The 22,974-nt window shown below is 40.4% G+C and overlaps 2 protein-coding genes and 1 long non-coding RNA gene across 4 annotated transcripts; 2 read left to right on the forward strand and 1 right to left on the reverse strand.

Annotated features, from left to right (window-relative positions):
* The first annotated feature begins 991 nt into the window (after positions 1-991).
* Positions 992-22,638, forward strand: LOC117756585. The gene is made up of 3 exons (XR_004612822.1): positions 992-1,002; positions 8,610-8,612; positions 21,641-22,638. It is a non-coding gene; the product is annotated as an uncharacterized LOC117756585 (long non-coding RNA).
* cgref1 (cell growth regulator with EF-hand domain 1) lies at positions 10,265-16,386 on the reverse strand. 2 transcript variants are annotated; one of them, XM_034577090.1, is made up of 7 exons: positions 16,036-16,386; positions 15,109-15,208; positions 14,560-14,634; positions 13,149-13,228; positions 12,642-12,781; positions 12,211-12,312; positions 10,265-11,612 (listed from the first exon to the last, which is right to left on the reverse strand). In XM_034577090.1, the coding sequence occupies exons 1-7, from the start codon at positions 16,043-16,045 to the stop codon at positions 11,391-11,393; spliced, it is 729 nt and encodes a 242-aa protein (XP_034432981.1). In that variant the 5' UTR covers positions 16,046-16,386; the 3' UTR covers positions 10,265-11,390. The 2 variants fall into 2 exon arrangements, with proteins under 2 accessions (XP_034432981.1, XP_034432985.1); XM_034577094.1 differs by lacking the exons at positions 14,560-14,634; positions 15,109-15,208; positions 16,036-16,386 and adding exons at positions 13,362-13,572; positions 13,805-14,528 and having other exon boundaries at positions 13,149-13,255.
* On the forward strand, positions 16,205-21,296 carry efcab2 (EF-hand calcium binding domain 2). Its single transcript, XM_034577101.1, has 8 exons — positions 16,205-16,263; positions 18,057-18,179; positions 18,374-18,458; positions 19,478-19,550; positions 20,418-20,494; positions 20,815-20,857; positions 20,952-21,018; positions 21,143-21,296. The coding sequence occupies exons 1-8, from the start codon at positions 16,230-16,232 to the stop codon at positions 21,259-21,261; spliced, it is 621 nt and encodes a 206-aa protein (XP_034432992.1). The 5' UTR covers positions 16,205-16,229; the 3' UTR covers positions 21,262-21,296.
* Positions 22,639-22,974: the final 336 nt, after the last annotated feature.

Here is a 22,974-nt window from a genome sequence, read left to right on the forward strand (position 1 = left end):
TCAGACCTGGTGTTACAGTAACATCTGTCCTGATTGATCCATTGAGGACACATTTAATCGTCGATAACTCAGACAAAATTCGCAGGTGGTCTAGGACGCATGAGGTCAAATTCTTTTAGCTATGTGAATATCACATAGAGAAACTATGTCTACCTGATATATTTAACATCTCTCTTGCACAAGAATATCAAACATTGCACCCCCACTTATACCTGTTCATTTTCTTGGCGTGTTAATAATACGGACACTTAGATCAGAGGAAAAGCAGCACACATGGATTTGGTTTTGCAGTGGATTCTCTCTCTTTAACTAGATCATCAGTTGCATGCTCGCTCTGTCTCCCCTGCTGCTGGAAACTACCGTGCCTGTTCCACTTCTCAATGGCATTCCTGTGTTAATGTATGAATCATGACACTTTGCCTGTGCCTCTCTTTCTTCCTTTCCCTCCCTCTCATTCATATCTCCCTCCCTCCCCCCCTCTCCTCCTCTCCCTCTCGGTCTCTCTGTAACGGTTTAACCCTCCGCAGATGACTTGCTGCCGGGACTTCCTCTGAAGTGCTGACGGGTCACGCGCATGACGACCAGGTTAACAAGCAGGCAGGTTTGGGAGGCTGGGGGAGAGAGGGTCGCGGTCGAAGGTCAGGATAACAGGGAAATCCCAGAACTCAATGCAGTGACACTCATCCTCCTGTGGGACGATGACAGAGATCTGCTTTTGACAACTGAAACACTTTTTCCTCCACACGTGACAAACAACTGTTGCTTTTGGGCTGTTAGCTCTCCTAAACACTGGTTCATTTCAACCCACGGTTACAGTTTATGTGTATATGTGTACATCCTGTGCAAGCCAACTGTCCACCCTGCCTTCATGTGTGTACTGTGCCATGTGCAACACATTGATGTGGATGCAAGCAGGTCAGAACACATGATGCAGAGATGCAGGTGTTTTCATCATTCATCGGCAAAGACACATTTATAAATACACTTCAAATAATTGTCTATGTATTGTAGATTTCCGTTATTAAAGCAGAAAACCTATACCAATTTGAAAATGCACAATTTTAAAAGAAAAGATATAAAAAAGCTGTGGTTTTCACTGATGTTTAAAGGCTGTCACACTGCGGAGGCGTCTTCCTCTGTTTAAATCACAGTCGCGCCTGTAAAATTCCTGGAAACACTTTGATCACAGGAAAAATGAGAAGGCAGAGAGCGAGAGAGAGAGGAGTGAACTCCAGGTGTTGCCAGGTCATCTCTTTCCAACTGGACACATGGGCACCACACAAGTCTTTCCAACAACACCGTCAGTCACAGAGTTACCATGTCGACCTATTGTGGAAACACACACACACACACACACACACACACACACACACACACACACACACACACACACACACACACACACACACACACACACACACACACACACACACACACACACACACGTTGTCTCTGTGTGGTGGGGCTGGATTAGCCCAGTAAAGAAGCTGATAGCTCTTCAGCAGGTACATGTCACCTCATCCTGCTCTTTGATAAGCACAGACACTTCCCTTTAGCATGAGACTGACAAACACACACACACACACACGACCACCCTGTTTTCTACTGTCACAGTTCACCTCTGTGGCTGTGTCCGAACCAACCAAATCCTTAAAATTCATCATGTTGATCACTAGCGCAAATAAATGACTTCTTACTGTTGTGAACAGGTAAAATTTGATCAATCTACTCCTGTCGGGTCATTCACACAATATAAAAAAACACCAAATTTCCCACACTCATAGATATCAGTCCCTAAATGTGCCTGATGTTTTTCGTTAAGATTGTTTTTGTGTAATCTTGCTTACAAATAAAAGTTTGCCCTTGGCGCAGACCTGTGTGCTACTAAGTGCATTTCTGATTACTGAGGCTGACAGGAGGTGAAATGGGCAACAGAGGATGCACTGAAAAATAGAGGAACTGTGTCTGAAGAGTGAGAGTGTGTGTTAAAAAGATAAATGAGAGAAGCAGAAGAATTCACTATATTCACACCCAGAGGAGGAGTAAGATGCGGAGCAAAGCAGACGAAAGGAAGAAAGAAGTCTGACAGAAGCCTTAAATAGTACAAATGAGTCACAGTCGCTCTTTAGCATGTAGTCGTCAAAGGAACAGGACGTGTGTGTGAGTGTGTGTGTGTGTGTGTAGAGATCAAACACACACATAAGTTTCCTCATTTGATTGAGAGACGGCTCAAACAATAGTGAAGCAAGGCAACATTAAACCACTTGACTGAAAACAGACTAGTAGTTATTTAAAATGTGAGCCTGTTTTTAAGAGAAAGTCACATTTCTACAGCAGGGATCCAGTTTGACAGAGTAATGGCTGTCACGACAGTGAAAGCATCATTCCAGTGGTTTTTCATGTTGAAGCCCATTTGACATGAATCTCGTGCGGCTTGAGTGTGTGCTGAACATTTCCCAAACCATACCATGAGTCTCAGACAGATTTCCTACCTTCAAGGCAGCCATTAATTCAATTTAAAACAATCGACCAGATTGTTTTTGAGGATATTTTCAACCAGCTCTAATATGGGTGATCAATCACAGAGACTATTGGTCCTGTTATGTATTCACTTGTAAAACTTACATCATCGTGGCCGGGTCACGCAGCTGCATGAAGGCGATTTGTTTTTCCTGTCGGTACATTTAAGGACAGATTCTGGTAAATACATGTTTTTTTTCAGGTTTTGTTGGGATAAAAGCTTCAAAATTGCATTCCCATGTAGGGAAAAAATCATTTCAGCTAAGGTGAAATGAGATAAAAAATAGTTGACTGTCAGTTTATTGTTCATATCACAAGAACGTTAAACTGTTCTGCAGACGGAGCTTCTCACAGTGATGAGTGGAAAATAGTGGCTGCAGATGTGAAAATGTCTGATGTGTTTGGAAAATGGTTGCGAGTCATGTGATGTATAATTAAATGAAACATGCAAAGTTACCACTGTGTCCACAGATCTCCAGTGTGTGTTTGTGTGTGTGTGTGTGTGTGTGTGTGTGGTTGTGTGCATGTATTAAGTTAGTTACAGGATCATCTCCTACTGTCAATGAGGTGTGAACTCCAGGCTGCCCCACCAACACCCCCTTTACACCAGCCCAGGTGTCAAAGCCCCCACTGAGGTGACACTTATCACTGGTCTGGGAAAGAGCTGCTCTGCAACAATACACACACAGACACACACACACACACACACACACACAGATATCAGAGGGCAACCTGGTTGGAAAATGTCTCTCTTTCTCAGCAGATATTCAGCTCTATAGATTGTCAGGTCTAGAGAACATTGATAAACCATGGCAACTGTGTGAGCAGCACCACGCTTGAGTCTTTACAACTGTCTCAGGTCTGTGTTAAACTGCCCGGTTCAAACATATATCCTCTGTGCTGATATACAATATGGGGCTCACTAGCCGGCCCCCCAGCCTGTTGGCCATCGTCTGAAATACCAACACAGACACACAACAGATTTATCAACGACTACCTGACTGCTGTCTGTATTTAGGCTGTGTATCTAGCACTGTTCTCCCTCCTCCTTTCCTACAAAGATAAATATGTCACTCACACTACAGAGGATATGTGTGTGTGTGGTAAAGAGAGAAAGTGTGTGTGGTTGTGTGCGTGTGTGTGTGTGTGTGTGTGTGTGTGTGTGTGTGTGTGTGTGTGTGTGTGTGTGTGTGTGTGTGTGTGTGTGTGTGTGTGTGTGTGTGTGTGTGTGTGTGTGTGTGTGTGTGTGTGTGGGCCAACAAGTTGTGATGTTGAGTCACCCTGCACTATAGGGCAGATAACTCAGCAGACAGACAAACACATCAGCAGTAAGAACCTCAAACCCTTCATTTATCTCAACATTAAGGCAGAATAAGTAAATTGTTATTATAGATATTATTACAGTCGCTGCTGTGAAAGATGCTTCATCATCATAAACTCAATGGAATCATGTGTTTTACAGGGTCACTATTTGGCAGCATACTTCAACAGGACAAACATGGAAACAGCAGAGAACAGAATATAAACATTTGTGGAGGACAGTAGCCAAATGGTTGCAGAAGCGTCCCTGTCACCAGAGGGTCAGCGGTTCACATTCCTGCCTCTCTGTGAGGGGAAAGTAGCTGAGGCACAACAGCTTCCATCAGGATGCCGTACAACAACACCAGAGTGCAACGGTTCAGTTAACACAAGTGGCCAACTGAAAGATTCTGTTTCAACAGTCTCTCTGCTGCAGCACACGCTAAAGCTGCCTGTCACTGGAACAAGGTGCAGATCGAACGGCCACAGCATCAAATGAGGATTGTGGAAAAACTGTTGAGGAACATCTGACATATTGTAGATAGCAAATAGAAGTTTCCACATATTGAGAATGTCACTTAGTGGAGACCCTTTGATGAGGTCGGACATACTGTTTGAATCAACTCTTTACAAAAATGGTTGAATTACTTTTAAAAGTGCATAATTTTTGTGTTTCTCAGTTGTGTTGCTTCTTGCAGCAGTTTTTTCCCCCCTCAACAGACCAGACAGTATATGTTGCTATTTAATTCTGTGCATCTACACAAATGATTAGTTTCTTCTGATCTGCCATACAGAAATGTGAAGCTTTAACTTGCTCACTCTGCTAAATGGTCTTTGAACTCTGTACTGATGGGTCGTCTGCCACCATCACTGCAGAATTAAAAGCACGATTTCAGTTCTCTAATACCTCTTTTACACCAAAATCAGCTAGTATACGCAGGTTTTTACACGCGGGTACAACTACTGAGGCGATAAACTCCTCTCCCACTGCCAGAAGAGGAGTTTCTCTGTTTGTCCTCAGAGCGTCATGTTGGATATCACGAGCACACCGACAACTGAGTCACCTCACTATCTGCCAAATTAGTGCGTTCACCCGGGTGTCTCATTCCATCAACACTGATCAAAGCTGGAGCCGAATAAAACGTGTGTCTACTGCAGAGTCATTTGACCCAGGAGTGAATGCAGATTGTATCTATTACTATTGCAGACAAAAGCCAGATGTTGGTGGGTTTTAAATGGGGTTTTGACCAGTGGAAAAGGGACTTCAGAGAAAAAATGTGTGTTTAGTCAAACTTTTAATGTTGGGTTTAATAACCTCTTTGATTGTCAACCCATTTTCAATTCTCAAAAATACTGACAGTCCAGTAGTGATCTATCAATCACTTACTTGTCCTCTGGGGGGTCCCAGTGGGCGCTGGAGCCAAACCCAGCTGACTATGGGCACAAGGCGGGGTACTCCCAGGCCAGGTCACCAGCGATTTGTGAGACATTCAAGATTCAAGAACTTTATTGACATTGTGCAAACACAACGAAATAATTGAAAGTGTCACCCTAAATTCATATCGTACCTGTTATAAAGATTTACAAAGAAAAATATACAAATATCAAAACTAAGCAACTAATACAATCAAATACAAATAAGCAAATATGTATAAAATAAAATATAAGTGAACACAAGTTGACATACAACTGTTCACATCTTCAATTAACCTAAACCCAATCTCCATGTGTTTAGAAACCAGAGAACCAGCAGAAAACCCACACAGACACAGGGAGAACATGTAAAGTCCACACAGTAAGACTCTGGTCGTGCTGGGATTCGCACCGGGAACAATCTGGCTGTGAGGTGACACCCCTATTTTAATCAGACAGTTTCTAAACATCTTGTTACATCAGCAGACATCTCCAATGACTCTGTCTGCATATAAAGCATGAAAACTGTAAGCCACAATATAATGTACTGTGTATTTAACCCGTCTGAACATATTGCTCTATCAGCAATAACTGACTGATAATAATAACCCTCCATGTATATCAGCAGAAATGGAATAAAGCTGGTGAGTATCTCTTGTGCTGTCTATATAATCAGTGTTGTCCCTTTAAATGAAGGTGTCTTGACTTTTTGGATCCCAGTAAAAACAGGTTGCCACTTCTTGTTGAACCTGTGTAGGTAACCCAGACATGTTATTATCAGTGTAACAGGGTGTGCAATCGCATGTCACATCCCTATGATAATAGCTGTTGTCCTCATAATTGGTGTTATCCCTGTAATCTGTAATGTCCTACATCGTCCAGGTGACACTTCCAGCAGAGACCATGTTTGATGTGTCCCAGGTCGGTATCGAGGCCTTCACATGTTAATGAAATCTGATGCGTTGAGTATTCATCACACCTACCCGGAGTCTTTACCATCTAAAAACTGAAAATTAGCCTTCTTTGACATTCTGGCCTTTGAAAATCATGCATTATCCCTAAAGATCAAAACCGCAGAGTAAAGAGCTGCATAACAATAGTCTGTCCTGACCTGTACCACAGCCTTTCTGTCTGGTAGTTTTTGTGTAATCTTGCTAACTAAAAAACAAACAAACACAGAGAGAACATAACGGGGGAGGTAATGAGACAACAGCTCGTTGGAGACAATGTTTCTATGTTTGCTATTCATATCTGTGATTTGAACCAAAATATAACTAAGTGGTGACATCAAATTAAATCATGTTTTGCATAAACTTGACCTACACACACTCCGCTCCAATGATTTATTATGATGTCTTGGCGAGCGACTGCATTTTTCTAAAGGATATTTTTTCTTTCCGTATCGAAAACGTCCACTTAAAAAGCCGTCAACCACCCGATAGCAATTATGTTAATTATGAAGTGTGCGCCATAAGCAGCACTTCTCGTGTGTGTTTACCACGTCCATGTTTCAGTAGCAGACATGAAAATATGTTCAAACCCAAAGAGACGCACAGGCAGGGACGAGAAAGATTCAACTACTAAAATCCCCAAACATATGGAGAATGGCAACTCAACACACATTATGTCTCAACCCATTTACTTCCCAGAGGAGAAGCTTGTTATAATTACCTCTATGTCTTTAAAGTGTGTCCCCAAGGCTACATATTGAACCATCAACTATTCTCTGAGCCGCTGCTGCTCCACTGTGGGAGGAAGCTGTAGCAGCACTGGAGCTGTACCTTGTGACTCTGTGTGTTTCAGTGGGGATAAAGCAGCACACGATGAGTCAATGGAACCATAATGGAGCGCGTGGTAACACTGACCCTAACGTTAATCCATCCATGTTTAATCCAACCAGGAAATATCTACAGTTCTCTTTGAGTTTTGCTTCTTTAGTTGAATATTGTGGTAAAAGTGTCGACTGCTTCCAGGTAAATTCATCAGATAAGATTACATCATCCTTTATCAGTCCCACTGTGTGAGGACCTTTGCGACGACCATGGTCTGTACAGATGTGATGTGAGGTTCTTTCTAAACAACATTTGCTTTGTGTAAAGACTACAGATCTATTGGCAGCTTATCCAACAAAAGACTCAAACTATCTTTCACCTGTTGTAGTCGTTCTTGTAAATAAAGGATCTGTTATACTTCAAGTACCACTCAGGCTGTTTGAAGATATTTGTAATTCTAAATGTGTCTCTGTCTTTTGCCAGTCTGATAGTATCTGCAACATGACTCTTACTCTTCAGCGTTAGTTCATGACTCGGATGTGTTTTACTGCTAGATTGATAATGATGAATTGAAAACAATGGCTGGAAAATGGTGAATTGAAAAAGGTGTGTGTGCCACAGGTGGCTGCAGAGTTACTGTACATTCAATCCAGTGTGAAGGAGTCTGAAGGTCAGGGAGGAGCAGAAATCTGCTCCTGGGAACAAGGTAGATATCTCCACCTGCTGGTGTGACACCTGTAGAAGATCTGTTTAAGATGAAGACCAGAGATTAAAGCTTTGGTCTGTGATTCTGTTCCAACCTTTGTGTTCCACATCATCTTTTGTTGTCACTTAATCTCTGTTTGTGAGTAAATAGTAGGACATTTATTTTTATTTATTTGGTTTAAAATTGCAGGGACAATGCTTAGTAATAAACATTTCTGCAAATGAGCCAGTTTAACCATCTTGGCATGTTCTTGCTGTACATCCTCTGCAGTAGTAAATCAAATGTGTTTGTTTTTAAACATGTCACGTTTCTTCTTCTCTTTGTCAGAGGGGTTCTTCCTGTTTCGCCTGTATGACTTCACAGTGGGTTGTTAGACGGCTTGGAGATGATGAAGCTCCTTTCAGACTACAACTCCCATCATACACCAGGAGCACAGGCCAATGAAGGTGATGAAGAGTGGCTGTAGGGGAATGTGTGTGTGTGTGTGTGTGTGTGTGTGTGTGTGTGTGTGTGTGTGTGTGGTGTGTGTGTGTGTGTGTGTGTGTGTGTGTGTGTGTGTGTGTGTGTGTGTGTGTGTGTGTGTGTGTGTTTGAACAGTCTTTGTATTCATATGCACATATCTATCTTAAATAAAGGATACTGGAAACTTGTACTTGAGTAAACTGTAAGTATACTGTTGCTTTACACAAATAGAAGAAAAATGTAGTGTAATATAGTATAAAATAAGTCAGCTGAATGTTTCTGCATTACATTTTAAAAGGGTGAAGGAAAGATGTGAAAAAGGTTAAATGTTGAAAAAAATTGCATAAAAATGTGGAGCTTTATAAACAGATACTCAGTGGTTGTTTGTTGCAGGCTAAACTCTCAAAGTTGTCGATGCTCTCAGTGAATAACAACAGTCAGTTATTTGTTAGACACTCTTAACTATTTCTTATCGAGTATTATCATTGCTTGTAGTGTAATTTCATGTAATTTTATGTGATGTAATGTGGTGATCCCTTAAACCCAGAACAGACCAAATAGTGTTATCCAGAGTTACTGAGACATCTTGTGGTCAAATCCCTGCAGTACAGTTCAATACTTCTGATTGTTATCCATCTGGCTTTGTGTGTGTCTGTGTGTATTTACTGTAATAACCACACCTAAGGTTTTCTATAGAAGCAAGATATGGTTGTTGACCTTGATGACATGTTGACGTTGACCTTGTCACAAGAGCCTGTCGCCTGCAACTCTTTTCAGCTCACAAGCAGCTTCTGTTTCTAACCTGCAATATTAAAAACTCATCCATGTCTGGTCAGACTTGTTTAAAATAAGAACAGCGCTGCAACTGTCGCCCATTAACATGACAGAAACACATTGACATGCATGTCTTACACATTATCACAATAAAAGCATCCAGTTGGCTTGTGAGTAGAAAGCTTTGAATGTGAAGCAGCAGGGAAGGTGCTGATGGTTTAAACTAGAGCTGAAAGTGATCAGTGACCAGGGAAATAAAGCTGATACCTTGCAGTACTAACATTGAGGCTGTAAAAGGTTGTGACTGTTCTCACTCCTTTTACTCTTTAAACTGAAAAAAAATGTTGTATTTATGAAAATACTATTTCCTTATATATAAAATACTTAGACATAGATCAGTGAGCATCTCCTTTTTCCTCTGAAAGGCCCAGTTGTTAGACTCTCATTCATTCAATAGAGATTACTACAACCCATAGAATGACCCTCTTGCATTTTAACAAATCATTATACTTTCCTGTAGAACCAGGAGATAGCGCTGGTATTTCTTTAGAGCTCAGACGCTGCAGGCTGCTTCAGCTCTGCTGGACTGGTGCTGCAGTAACTCACCTGGTGTTCAGATGTCTGACAGTCTGGGAGAGGAGGCTTCTGATTGTTGAGCTTCAAATAAACAGATTAGCTGTTGCTGTTATTTTTATCCCTCCACTAAGTCAAATGGTAACAATCTCCCCTCTGTTCTCGAGTTATGGCTTCGAATAAATCGTTTTTCAGAACATTATGATATGAGAGGGACATTGACTTTATCTTTTGGATAGAAAAATAAAAGTTATTATTATATAATCAATATTATTAATATTTTGTCACTATAATTAGCACATGAACTTTTGAGTTATGGCCAAAAATGTGTTTTTGCTGTCACAGTGATCTCAACCTTTGACCAACAAAATCTAATAGGTCAATCTCTGAGTCCAAGTGAAGTATATTTGTGCGAGATATCATGACAAACTCCCGATATAGCTCCTCATGTTGACGTCACAAAATTGGAACAACAACAAAGATTTTTTACCGAATGTGTGATCCAGTAAAAAATCTTTTGATGGGTGCCGGATCAAATGTTTGAAAAAGAGAACATCTGCACGACTAAAGCTCTCGTCTTTATTTGCCAGGAACATTTTCATGTTACCGTGACCATGACCTTTGACCACCACAATCTAAGCAGATTACCTTTGAACTCAATTAAATGTTTGTGGACATGTTAAAGAAATTCTCTAAAGGTGTCACATTGGAGAGGTTCTGTGAAGTAACAGTGACCTTGACTCTCGTTGAATTGATTTCTTTTCAGCCAGGACCACTTTCGTCAAAATTCATTCGATTTCAATGATCGCAATAAGTTATATTTGGCGCTATGGCTCTGTTCTGGGACCTCCCTGCCACGTGCTTATGTGGAAAGCCAATTACTATTATGGATATCTTATTTATAATAGTACACAGTGTGTGTTCCTGCCTTTTAAATTTCATTTGATTTAGAATGAGTTCTGACATATCTAACCCATTTCAGAATCAGGAGGCAGAGTGAAAGAGAGAGGGACAGTATTTACTTTGTTTTCTCCAGCTGTATAAATGCATAAATGGTTAGAAAAGTAAACAAATGAAAAACAAGTAGTAAACCCTGTCAGGCTGTAAACACATTTCCAGTTCGCAGATAAAGACTGAATTTAGGATTGCATCAGATCTAATTTCAGCAAGGCCTTCCTGTCACTGCCTGTGAAGATGAACATTCATGAGCCTGTAGTCTAGTGGTGGTCGGCTGTAACTCAACACTGTAAGGGGGCTGTTCTATGATTTCAAAGTGACAAAACTCATTCAGGAACATTGAATTCCTCATCAAAATATATATATATAATTAGATGTGCTTTTTAACCCCATTTGAAGGAAATTCTGAATAAAAATTTAATAACACAACTGAGCTGCTTGTAACAGTCTCTGCAAAGAAAAACAGTCAAATTTGCTAAGAAAATCACGGCTGGGAGAAAAGGGTGAATAAAAAGAATTAAAGAAATTCCACATTAAGCACATCTTATAACTTTCAAATGATTTCAAATTCAAGGATCAACTGTTTGTCTTGTTGGGAGAAAAACATGTGTTCAGTACTATTCTCATGGCTTCAATATTACAAACATGGGTATTATTGCATCTGGAACGCAGGACTTTTGTCCCTTTTACAGCTTTAGATATTTTTGTAATCACAATGAAAGCAATAGGTGACGCCTGTTTTCCAACACAGTGACAGGAATACTCTCAACAGGTGCATCAATAATGTTAAACATGTTAAACAGTCCAATGTAAAATCAGATCCTTCTGTGAGGAGGAAAACTAAGAGGTCCTCTCAGGTGATAGTGGTACTCAGGACCCAGGAGGCCAGAACGATCTCTAGTGTGTTAGTGGATTCACATCTCGGGTTGCCCCTGATGTACGGGCGCTCTCTGGTGATGCTCCTGCTCTGCTGCTGGGACGTTTGGGAGTTGTTGTCCATTTTGTTCATCTGAAAGCTTTATGAGTCCATCGTCCTCTTCGGTCTTCACTTCATCTTGAGGTTGCTTGTTTTCTTGAGGCTGTAAACCCCCATGAGCCTCCTCTCTCTCCTCAGCTGCCACCTCGCTGCCGGAGTCCTGTGTGGTGGGAGGTGTGACGTAATGTTACTGCACTGATGAAACTAGGTACGGCTCAGTAATCTAAAGTATATTGCACACTTCAAATAAGACACAACCCCTACATATTAATTGGTGGTAACACAACACCTCCACTTACAAAACACAATTTGATTTATCAAAATATCAAAATGAAAATAAGAATAAAACATAACCCAGAATTTGACAAAACTCAAGGTCCACATAACATATTATTACCATATTTTATTTAAATTATTACGTTTATATTTTTATCATTTCTTTTCATTTGAAATGTGACAAGTGTCAAGAATAGACTTTCATGATAAAAATACAAAGTGTTTATCTCCTGATTAAATTGTAGGTTTGGTGGTGATGACATGTTGATGACAACAGTAACAAATTCACTACAATTCAATTCATCACAGATTCGACATCACTGTACAATCACACTGTAAGAACAGAATACCATATAATCCATGTTCTATTCTGGCTTTAAACTCTCTCTCTGTGTGTGTGTGTGTGTGTGTGTGTGTGTGTGTGTGTGTGTGTGTGTGTGTGTGTGTGTGTGTGTGTGTGTGTGTTTGTGCATGCACAGTACCTTTGTGTGAGGTAATGGAGGAGAGAGCAGCTCTGAGGGGGCCAGTAGGCCGTCCTGGTTTAGATCCTGAGTCTGAAGTAAAAAGTCTACCATCGACACCACCTGGACTCAGAGAGAACACAAACAAATGCAGGTGAGATAAACACAGCCTTCGCATACAAGTAGATTTTTGACTTTTTGCAGTAATTCTATAAATACATATTTCCACTCTTACTTAAAGTTACTAAGGTTTGTGCAGCATTGACTCTCATTCATTGTGGACAGCCTAACCATAACCTTAACTGTGACCTCAGAAATTAAGAGTTTCCTCATTAGGACAAGGCTTTGGTCCCCATGAGGTCTACTGGTCCTGAAAAGGTCCATGTGTATGCTGGAAAAGTAAAAAATTCAAAAATAAAATAAAATGAGTACACACTCACACACACACATACCTCATTCCTCCTCACAAACTCCTTGTCCTGTGCTCCTGGTGTATGATGGGAGTTGTAGTCTGAGAGGAGCTTCATCATCTCCAAGCCGTCCAACAACCCACTGCGGTCGAAGTCATACAGACGAAACAGGAAGAACACCTCTGAAAAAGAGAAGAAGAAGAAGAGTGACATGTTAAAAAAAAACACACATTTGATTTACTGCTGCAGAGGATGAACAGCAAGAACATGTCAAACTATTTACACACAAACACAGGTTTAGTGACGATAACAATTCAATTCAATTCAATTTTATTCGTATTGCATCAAATCATAATATACATTATCTCAAGGCACTTCGCATAGAATGTCAAGAATATAGTGTTGAACACAAACGTTCCAACAGAACCCCAGACAAAAGCTTAAATAATCTCTGGTCATCATTTCAAAAAAGATTCAAAAAGTCAAAGTCATAGAACTTAGCACAAAGAACATAGAACTTAACTCACACCAGCAGGTGGAGATATCTACCTTGTTCCCAGGAGCTGATTTCTGCTCCTCCCTGACCGTCAGACTCCTTCACACTGGATTGAATGAAACTCTGCAGCCACCTGTGGCAGACACAACCTTTTTCAATCCAACATTTTCAATCCAGCAGCAAAACACTGAGAGTCAAGAACTAAAACTGATGAGTCCCATTTTTTCAACAAGGATCAATTTGTGTTGCAACTCATAAACAGGCTTATCTCTACTTTAAGTACAGTCGGGTTCATGTATGACATTCAGTCACAAGAGGGCAGAACTTTAGGCTACTTCTTTTATTTTTAAGCTACATCTTGACTCATGACTCAACGTAGCAGGAAGAGGTGCCACCTCATCTAAAAGCACTGTGCAGGTTATTCCACATTTTACATAAACCAGATGACAGGACGACACTTTCTGAGCCCTTGAGTCGCTCTGCTATTATTTGTTTAATTATTCTTCAGTGTGAAGACAAGGTTATTTATAGAGCACATTTAAAAAACAAGGCATTTTAAAGTGTTCTACATAAGACATAAAACAGTGTGATGTATATATGTATATATATATATATCTAAGACAAGGTTTGCAAGAAATACATGCGATGTCTCCTGTGTCATGATCCTTCTCCAGTTTAAGGTCTTCTGGATCTATTTGTGTTTCTGAACTTATACCTTGATGTTTTCCTTGTGTTTTTGATGTTTGTCTCTGTTGTTTACAAGAGAAGAAATCCGAAGCTCAGATGATCGTGTTCAACAGCTCTGGATCATGTTAAGAGAATAAAACAGCTGTGCTGTCTCTTATATTTCCGTGGGTCCATCCAGGTGCAACTATGATGTTGCGTCGCTTTAAATGTTGCTGCCGCAATAAAATTGTGGGGCTGTGTTTTTCTCCATTTCTTTCATTAAGGATCTTCCAGTGTTTCCTGTGTTTAAGGAAATAAGTTAGGAAGCATTAAAGCTCCTTTCCTTATCATTTAGGGAACTCAAACAAATCTTTTTATGGCGGCCGCTGAAACATTTCCAGGTCATTTCAGTCAGGAAAACTGGAGTACCCGGAGAAACCCCTCACAGACGACCGCAACCAATAACGACATATGAGTCATGTACACAGGCATTAATGTTATCAGCCAGTGGAAATAATCTGTGTTTACATTCTCACCAGCACACTGTGGCACAAGGTGTTTACTTCTCTCGTTTTGTTCCACTACGGGTCAGCACACTCTGCTGCACAGTGACCGAGATGTGAAGGGAAAATATGTCTTATTTGCCACATGAAGCAGTGTTATTGCACATGTGATCTTATCGGTATATGGTGCAGGCCACATCATCAGCACAACACAGCAGCCAAAGTCCACAGAGTCACCAGACAGTAGCTTCTTCATCCACTATAACAGACTGAAAGACATGTTTGCATCACTCACCTGCGGTCCTCTTCCCCAGAGCCAAAGGGATTGGGTAGCCCTACGGAAGGCGGATGGGCATCTACTGATTCCTCTCTGTGAGATTAACAAATAAAAACTGTAATAAAACATGTGTCAAAAGCCTCTTCTTTTACTTTCATGCCATTTTATTACCTTTGCCAAAGAGGTTATATTATGTAAAAAACTAGGGAAGAATCCATAAGGTTTGGAGGAAGAGCCAGGAACTCTTTAACATTGTACATTGGACCTTTTTCAAGGTTTTGTTGATTTCTCAAAGAATAATTCATGGATCTTGAGGTATTCCATCTACTGCGTGCACTTTTAGTTCGCCATGTTCATTTAAAACTCTGCTAGAAATATCTAGTGTTACAAATGAAGGCCATTCTAATGTTGCATGTGATATTCTCATTGCGGAAATTCACTTAAAATTCTCAATAAAAATGTTCAGTATCAATCGTGGTAAAATGGCAAAAGCATTGACTGTTTTTACATGAAAACATATAGGGAGACAGAGAGAGTGACATTGGGTTGGCAGAGAGGTGGGTTTACCTCAATGTCCCTGGTTGACCTGGTGCAGCCAGACACAGGTGAAGGAGCAGGAACAGGACACACAGGACCAACGTGCCCAGGTGAGACTTCATGAACACACCTATGAGCACACAGCCATGTTATGACCTCACATCACCTCTGTACAGACCATGGTCGTGGCAAAGGTCCTCACACACTGGGACTGATAAAGGATGATGTAATCTTATCTGATGAATTTACCTGGAAGCAGTCGACACGTTTACCACAATATTCAACTAAAGAAGCAAAACTCAAATAGAACTGTTGTCTCTAGATATTTCCTGGTTGGATTAAACATGGATGGATAAACGTTCAGGACAGTGTTGCGGTTGAAGGGTGATGGTTGCATGATGTATATAAAGTGGCTTAAATACAGCCTCATACTTCTATAAGCTAGAAGCTGTTTGTACATTTAGCTGTGTCAAATCTACATGTCACACCTGCTGCCTACACATACAAACACCAGTGTATGACCACAGCAGTGCTGCAGTCCTGCAGGCCAGTGGGACAGATGCTGAACCCTGTCCTCCATTATGGTTCCATCGACTCAAACCTCTGCATCTACTTATAGCATCAGCACATCCACAGTGTCAAGCAAGCAGCACGAGCACATGTTGTATGTGTGGATTCAAGTGCTGCTTTATCCCCACTGAAACACACAGAGTCACCAACTACAGCTCCCCCCTCCAGTGGAGCAGCAGCGATGCTAACACTGCAGCATCACTACACAGCCTCATTCACAAAGACGGTTCTTCTTCCTGCTTTGAATCAAAGCCACGAATTCAAACTGAAATGAATGAGTTCGAGTGTGAGATCTGCCTTGATTGAATTATTATTATCATATTATTATCATAGATTGGGATTTCTCACTCTAACATGTTGGATCCAGTGTAGTAATAAGGAGCCTACCTGTCTGCATGGTGACTGTCTTTAGCTCAGGCAGCTTTACGTCCACTGGTTCACATCTGGAGCAGCCTCCACCTCTGTCTCTGTCTCTGTCCCCGCACCGTCCCAACTCCCACCTCCCGGTCCTGCACTGCGCAACGTCCTGCACCCCCACCACCCTTTATGGCTGCCACGGAGACCGGACTGTGTTTTGGTCGATGACAGGTTCCACGTGGACGAGCTGCCGTGTCAGTGAGTTTGCGCAGGGAGCCTCCTTTGTGCTCCCGTCTCCGTGTTTTCCGCCGCGCCACGTCCACACCGACACACACACATTCCGGTGGAACGGGAGGAGCCTTCGCGGAACCTTATAACCTGTATAACTCAACTCATGTCCGCCTGAGGAAGCTTCAAACCAGCTGCACCACACACACACACGCGTCTCTTTAGTTGGGCCAGTTTTGGTGTCATCAAGATAAGAAAAGATAAGATAATACTTTATTAGTCCCACAATGGGGAATTTTGCAGTATTACAGCAGCAAAAGTCAAAAAAGGCCTCAGCAAGTAATAAGTAACACTTAAAGGTCCAATGAAAGAGAATGTATTGGCAGAAATTGAATATAAAATAATCCTATGTTTTCACTAGTGTGTTTCCATCTTGATTGTAAGAATAGTACACCCTAAAACCAAGTCGTAACCGTCAAACAAGCCTTTGAATTTGTGAGGACCAGCAATGTCCTCACAATGATGGTATTGAACCACAATTGGCCCTCATAATACACATTATGTTGCAGTTCATTGATTTCACCATCATGTGAATCCTCCTCTGTCTCACAGCTGAACATCAGAGCCACACAGGCTCACCCACATGTCATTGTTCTGACATATAAACTCACGACCCCTGCCGGTGGAGGTGATTTACTGCAGTGGCTGGCCTCTAAAGAAATGTCAGCGCCATCTAGTGGGGGTTAAGATCTAAAACATGAGAGCTGTATTATCTCAGCTCAGGTAAAAATGACATTTTGGACTCAGCTAAACAATTCTGACTGAGTTAAAAAAGGAAGGCCGGATGATAAAATTATTTTTGCACTGATTAGATGTGGTTAATGATGAAACAGGAAGTATTTTTTAACTCCACTGTGCATTGTCTAATAAGCACCAACATTTTCACAAATTGAACATTTGTTTAGGAGGTAAGAAAAAAAAGGAAAATAATGATTTGTGATACAAAAAATGTTTTTTATTCAAAAGGTATCAAAGGAAAAATTCAAATAAGGATTAATTGGGGAATACCTGAAATATTGAATGATGAAATTCCTTCACTGCAAGGATATAGAAAATAAACTTTTGAACCATGTTGTGTATATCAAAGCTCCACCCAGGCTTTATATAAAATAACACTTGAAATGATTTATTAAGCAAAACATTCCTTGTTGTGAGTTTGCTTTAATGTCACAGTGGTCATAGATTCCTTTGATGTCTTAGACTGTTGCAAAGGTGAAAGATATATACGATCTGAAGATAAACAAGAGAGGGTTTTGACCTGAACAGAATCTATTAGTCTGTATGCAGTTGTAGTGATAGCGCCACCTACTGCCAAAAGGAGGTATGTTTTTATCCTCCCACGATCCACAAAACACACGCAACACCGAGCCGTGTCACCCGGTCCCTGTTGTTGTAGTTGGAACATTGTGTGGATGAAACTCCATTCTTTAAAGACTGGAGTTTAAAGTCAGTTGACTTTGTATTTTTCAGTTGACTTTGTATCAAGAAATGATGGTCGTCTGTGGCACTGTCTTGAAATACGATCAATACATTTTTAAATTCACAAGTGCCTTGAACTATTTATTAATTTACTACTATACTTATTTTGAAATGTATTTTTACAGATTTATCCTTTTCATTGCTTTTACTTCTTTGATCTCTTTACCTCTTTTGTCTTTTGTTCTGCTTTATGAGTTTTATTCTGTGTTGTTTTAAATGTCTCTGTGCAGCACCTTGAATCAACCTGTGTATGAATAAACTATCTTCTAACTTTTTATTTACAGTGATGACCGTAACACCTCTAGTAGACAAGCAGCAAAATTCAAGCGGCAGCACTGTTGTATCGTTGCCTAGCAACCACCCGGCCGCAGATGGACCAAACATGGAGGACAAAAGGCAGAGTGTAGGTAAGTTAAATATAACCTCTTTGTTATATACTACCTTGTTGAAAGTGTCACCTTTAGACGATAAAAGAGAACGTTTCAGTTCATCCTCTTCACAATATCACCTTTACAATGTACTTCAAAGTTATGAACATTGTAACAGTATAAGTTGTCTGATCACTTGTTTGTCTCTCCTCATGTTTGTCTCTGTCTGTCAGAATCCACTGTGTCAGATGTTGACAAGAAGATCAGAGCTGCTTTTCAGGCGTTCGACTACGAGGCTAACAACACAGTGGATGTCCGGTGAGCTTCTCCTGCTGCCTGCACTCTGAGGTGGCCCACCAACCAGGCAACTGACCCATGGCCTACAAACCCTCATTCAGTCTCCCCTAAAGCCCCAGAGCCCATATGTAGCTAAGTCATAATTTTATTTACGTCCCCATTAGCCATTGTTATCTGGGGCCCCCAACCTTTTTTAGACGACATATAATTTATAAAACACATGATACCTTTTAGCTTTTCTTAATAAGAAAAATTTATATTTTCGTAACTAAACCACTAGGTCACAAATGTAAGCTAGAAACCCATTTAAGTTCACTAGATCCGGCTTTTCTTTGGGATCTGCACCAAATTTCAGACACTCATAAATATCAGTGACCTAAACATGTCAGATTTTTTTCATTAAGATCCATTATTATTCTCTGTGAAACTGGTGAAAATGTCAAAAAGTGCCGTATCTTGCAATGTTAAAAGAAAGTGACATAAATAATCGATACTACTACTACTACTACTACTACTACTACTGTTCAGTCGAGTTTGCAACGCAGGCTCTTACGTTAATTTGGATAGCCTCAGAGAGTGAATGAAGGTCTGTATTCAAAACAGATCCTGCTGGGTCTAAATACAGCAGTCAAATTATATTCCACATCGTCTACACCATGTGTTGGGTTTTGAACCTCAGGATAAGGACACTGTGTATTTTAAAAAGAGTAAATTACAGAGTGAACCCAGTAAATGTATAGTTCATGTGGGAAGCTACTCCCATCGTGCCCTGTTCATACCTCCGTGTTCCTCCCAGCTGATTTTTGGTTTGGTGGAAATTAACAGAAAACACCACTTTCAACTTTTTGAATGAAGTTAGAAATCAGCTCATATTGACAGTGACTAAGGTGACAAGACTCATTAGTGGCCACTGGGCTCGGTAATGGCTAAATTAACCAAAAAAATACATCAGTACTACGACATTTGTCAGCAAAAGTCTTTAAATGTATTGATATTGTGTGATTTAAGATGATTTACTCGTTTTATCTTTTTGTTTTTAGGGAGCTTGGCACCATCATCTATGCCCTGGGTTGCTTTCCCTCTCAGAAAGACCTACATGACTTTATAGCTGAGGTCAGAAAAGTCTTCACTAATGTGTTAGTCATATTTCGAATGAAAGGAAAAAGTAAAATCAATTATCTGAGACTTTCCTCAGGTTCTAAGATCTCATAATTTTGATCACGTTACAGTATCTAATTTACCTACTACTGAAATATAATTATACACATGACATACCTCTGCCAAGGCCCAACACTCCCCTTAACTTCAACCAAGCCTCATAGCTAAGGCCACAGCACATTGTCTCAGGTACACATTGTTGTAGCTCTAGTTTGTAGCCATATTTTTTACCATACAGCTTCTTTAAAAAGCCTACACCCCTGTAAAACCACATTTAAATCTGCTAGATCCCAATTTTGAATTGGATCAGCAAGAAATTTCACAGACTCATGGATATCAGTCCCCTAAATATGCCTGATTGTCTTATCAAAATCTATGAATTATTCCTTGGGAAACCAGTGAAAATATCAATTCATGTGTCCTATCTGCAATGTTAAATAAAAGTGAAAAAGAAAATTCCTGGATCTGCCCCTTTGCCCGGATCTGTGCCAAACTTTAACAGCCTCTTTCTTTGGCCAATGTCCCATCCTTCCACCAAGTGTCATGGAAATCTGTTCAGCAGTTTTCGCATAATCCTGCCGACAAACAGACAAAAACATAACCTTGGCAGAGGTAATAATGAGCTTACTGATATTGTAGTGGCGCTGTCACATTGAAAAGCCATCAATCTTTTTTTATAGTTAATTTTCTCCATTGCAAATGAAGAATTGTTATCAGTGTGAGTTTCTTTAAAAACAAATATGTAACACATGGAAGATGATGTTATAAGCAACCATTATTGTCCAAGATCCAAACCCCAGAAGTGTTGTCCTGTTCAACCAGGTGGAAGAGGATCACACAGGACACATCCATCTGGACAAGTTTCTCCCAATCATGACCAACGTGCTGCTGGAGAAGAAGTAAGAGCTGTTGTCTCCAGGCACTGATGCCAGTTGTTTATGTTCTGTACGTCTATGAAGTGAAGCAGGAGCTGGTGTTAAAACATGTGTTGAGCAGTATGTGTTTTTCTACTGGATGTTACTGAGGGAGCAAATGAACAACCTGTCAGTGTTATGAGTTTTTCAGATTGTTTTTGTTTTCAACATGATCTGAGCCTTTTTCTCTTTAATGTTTCCTTTATAAGCTTTGAAGTTCACAGTACTTCCTTATCACAGAAGATACAAACTCTGTGTGTGTGTGTGTGTGTGTGTGTGTGTGTGTGTGTGTGTGTGTGTGTTAGGTTCCCTCCCATTCCCGAGGATCTTCTGCTTCAGGCCTTTAAGGTGGGACTAGCTGCTGTTGTGCGTATTATCCAGCGTCGACAGAGCGAATCTAACATAACATGTGATTTACTGAACACTCACTCTGTGTTTCCAGGTTCTGGACAAAGACAACAAAGGATACCTGGAGCCTGAGGAGATGACAAAGTACATGACACAGGAAGGTAAAGTGGAGGCTGTTGTTTTTTTACTTATCTTCTAGATATATCTTTGTGTGTCTATTATTCCCCTGAAAACAACTAACAATCATGTCTGTGTTGTTTTTGTTGATGCATGTCTTTCAACCAGGTGAGCCCTTCACTCAGGAGGAGATGGAAGAGATGCTGACGGCTCTCGCTGACACGGAGAAGAACCACATCTATTACACAGACGTTATGAGCCAGCTGACCATCGACCCTGACATGTAAACAGTGTGGGTGTAACTATAAAACAAATATCCCAAAGGCACAAGTTTGTTCTCATGTTTGCATGTCTTAAAAAGGTGGGCTAGTAGTTAATTAATTGATCCTGATGAAATAAATCAGGCATGTTTAGGAGACTGATAATTCTTGGCCTTGGTGGACAAATGTGCTCCACTGAGTGTCATTTTAGTTTCTTAAAAAAATATTTAAGACCAATTAAAGGTTGCCAGTCTGGAATTGCATTATTCTTCATTCCTGCAAATGCTGTACAGAATGCATGCAGCATTAGTCTGTCTGCAGTATTAGACCAAACCCTCCTCTGGCTCCAGTGTAGAAGCTTGTTGATATAAAACCTCAATGTTATCAGGAATCTGGTGTCAGACAGTCACAGATCATAAAGGAAATAGGTGTATAGAGCCCAGTGGTGGTATGAGAAACAGGAAGTTCATCTCACAGTGTTCAGTATGAGCAGCCAGTGGACAAATGGTTAAAGCAGGAATTTGTAGCACACTGAAGACATAACTGACATGAAGAGACACCAATTTAAAAATGTTTTCGAGCAAAGAGAAAGGAAACAATCCCTGTCATGGTGAATTATGATGTAGTGACACAGAAGCCATGTTGTGAAAATCTGATCGTCCTCATCACATGGATCTACTGGAGACTGAGTTCAGTAGACTGCAACTTAATGAAGAAACACTCTGGGCCTCACTTGGCCACAGTATGGGCTTAAAATGTTTTGTCTGTAACCATGATGGAAGAAAGTTTTCAATAAATGACCCCAAGAATAAAAATAAATGAATAAATCAAAAAAACAAAGCAATGGTTGCTTCATCAACATAACATTTTATCTCTGGTGATTTTGCAATGAATCATAAACATGCATGACACATTGAACACAGCTTTGGAACATGAGCGACATGAGTTCTTGGAGAGATTAGAGTAAGTATGATATAGTAGCAAACACAAACATTCTCTATAGAAGCATGAATTCATGCTGAGGTCTCATCCAAATATTAATGGAGGAATCTCTAGATTTTGTGCCCATTTCACAGTAAAAACACGACCCATTACCCTCAACTTCCAATCAGACATGAGAAAATAGAACACGACCCTTCAGTAATAGAAAAGGTCTGTATTAAACGTTCCCTTTTCACTCACCAAGACAGAAAGTGGCTCATTTGTCTTCAGCATCCTCAAACAACAGCATCAAATCAGTACAGTCTTAAAACACACTTAAACATTTAAAAGGAATTCCTTTACTATCAGACTTTTCTCTTGACCTCACACGTTACATTGTAACATGAATAAATGTGTTTCTCACTGAAACAAACAAGTTTAACAAACAAGTTTTAGGAAACAGTAAAAAAAACCAAATCACAACAAAAAAAAACTTGTGAAACAAACTTGAGTATGAATGGAGTAACTGAAGCTTGGTCTGTGGGGGAATGTTCGATTTGGATAAAAATAATAATTTGCATCATTCCCAGTCAAATCCAGTTGCTTCTGTAAATACAGTTTCAAAGAAAAGTGATTCAGATTCTGAAAAGAGAAAAAGGGGAGTGTGATGATAGTGTTGGTCTTGCAGAAAATCTAAAACTAGCAGTGAGATTGTGTTCCATGATATCAAGCCATATCATGTGAAAGTGTGAAAACTGTCCGCCAATAACTTCCCCTTTACAGCAGCGTTGACTGGGGCAGTACACACTTGTTATTTGG

The sequence above is a fragment of the Hippoglossus hippoglossus genome, chromosome 3 (assembly GCF_009819705.1).
Source record: "Hippoglossus hippoglossus isolate fHipHip1 chromosome 3, fHipHip1.pri, whole genome shotgun sequence".
Lineage (NCBI taxonomy): Eukaryota > Metazoa > Chordata > Actinopteri > Pleuronectiformes > Pleuronectidae > Hippoglossus > Hippoglossus hippoglossus.

Bases quoted from the DNA above. Each gene is read 5' to 3' on its own strand.
- cgref1 (XM_034577090.1), bottom strand. The intron at 12,782-13,148 runs GTAGATATCTCC...TCTCTTTTTCAG, and splicing joins AATCAGCTCCTGGGAACAAG to AGGTGTTCTTCCTGTTTCGT. The intron at 12,313-12,641 runs GTATGTGTGTGT...CTCTGAGTCCAG, and splicing joins AGTTTGTGAGGAGGAATGAG to GTGGTGTCGATGGTAGACTT.
- efcab2 (XM_034577101.1), top strand. From the start codon at position 16,230: ATGACAGGTTCCACGTGGACGAGCTGCCGTGTCA. The intron at 16,264-18,056 runs GTGAGTTTGCGC...TTTTATTTACAG, and splicing joins GTGGACGAGCTGCCGTGTCA to TGATGACCGTAACACCTCTA. The intron at 21,019-21,142 runs GTAAAGTGGAGG...TCTTTCAACCAG, and splicing joins AAAGTACATGACACAGGAAG to GTGAGCCCTTCACTCAGGAG.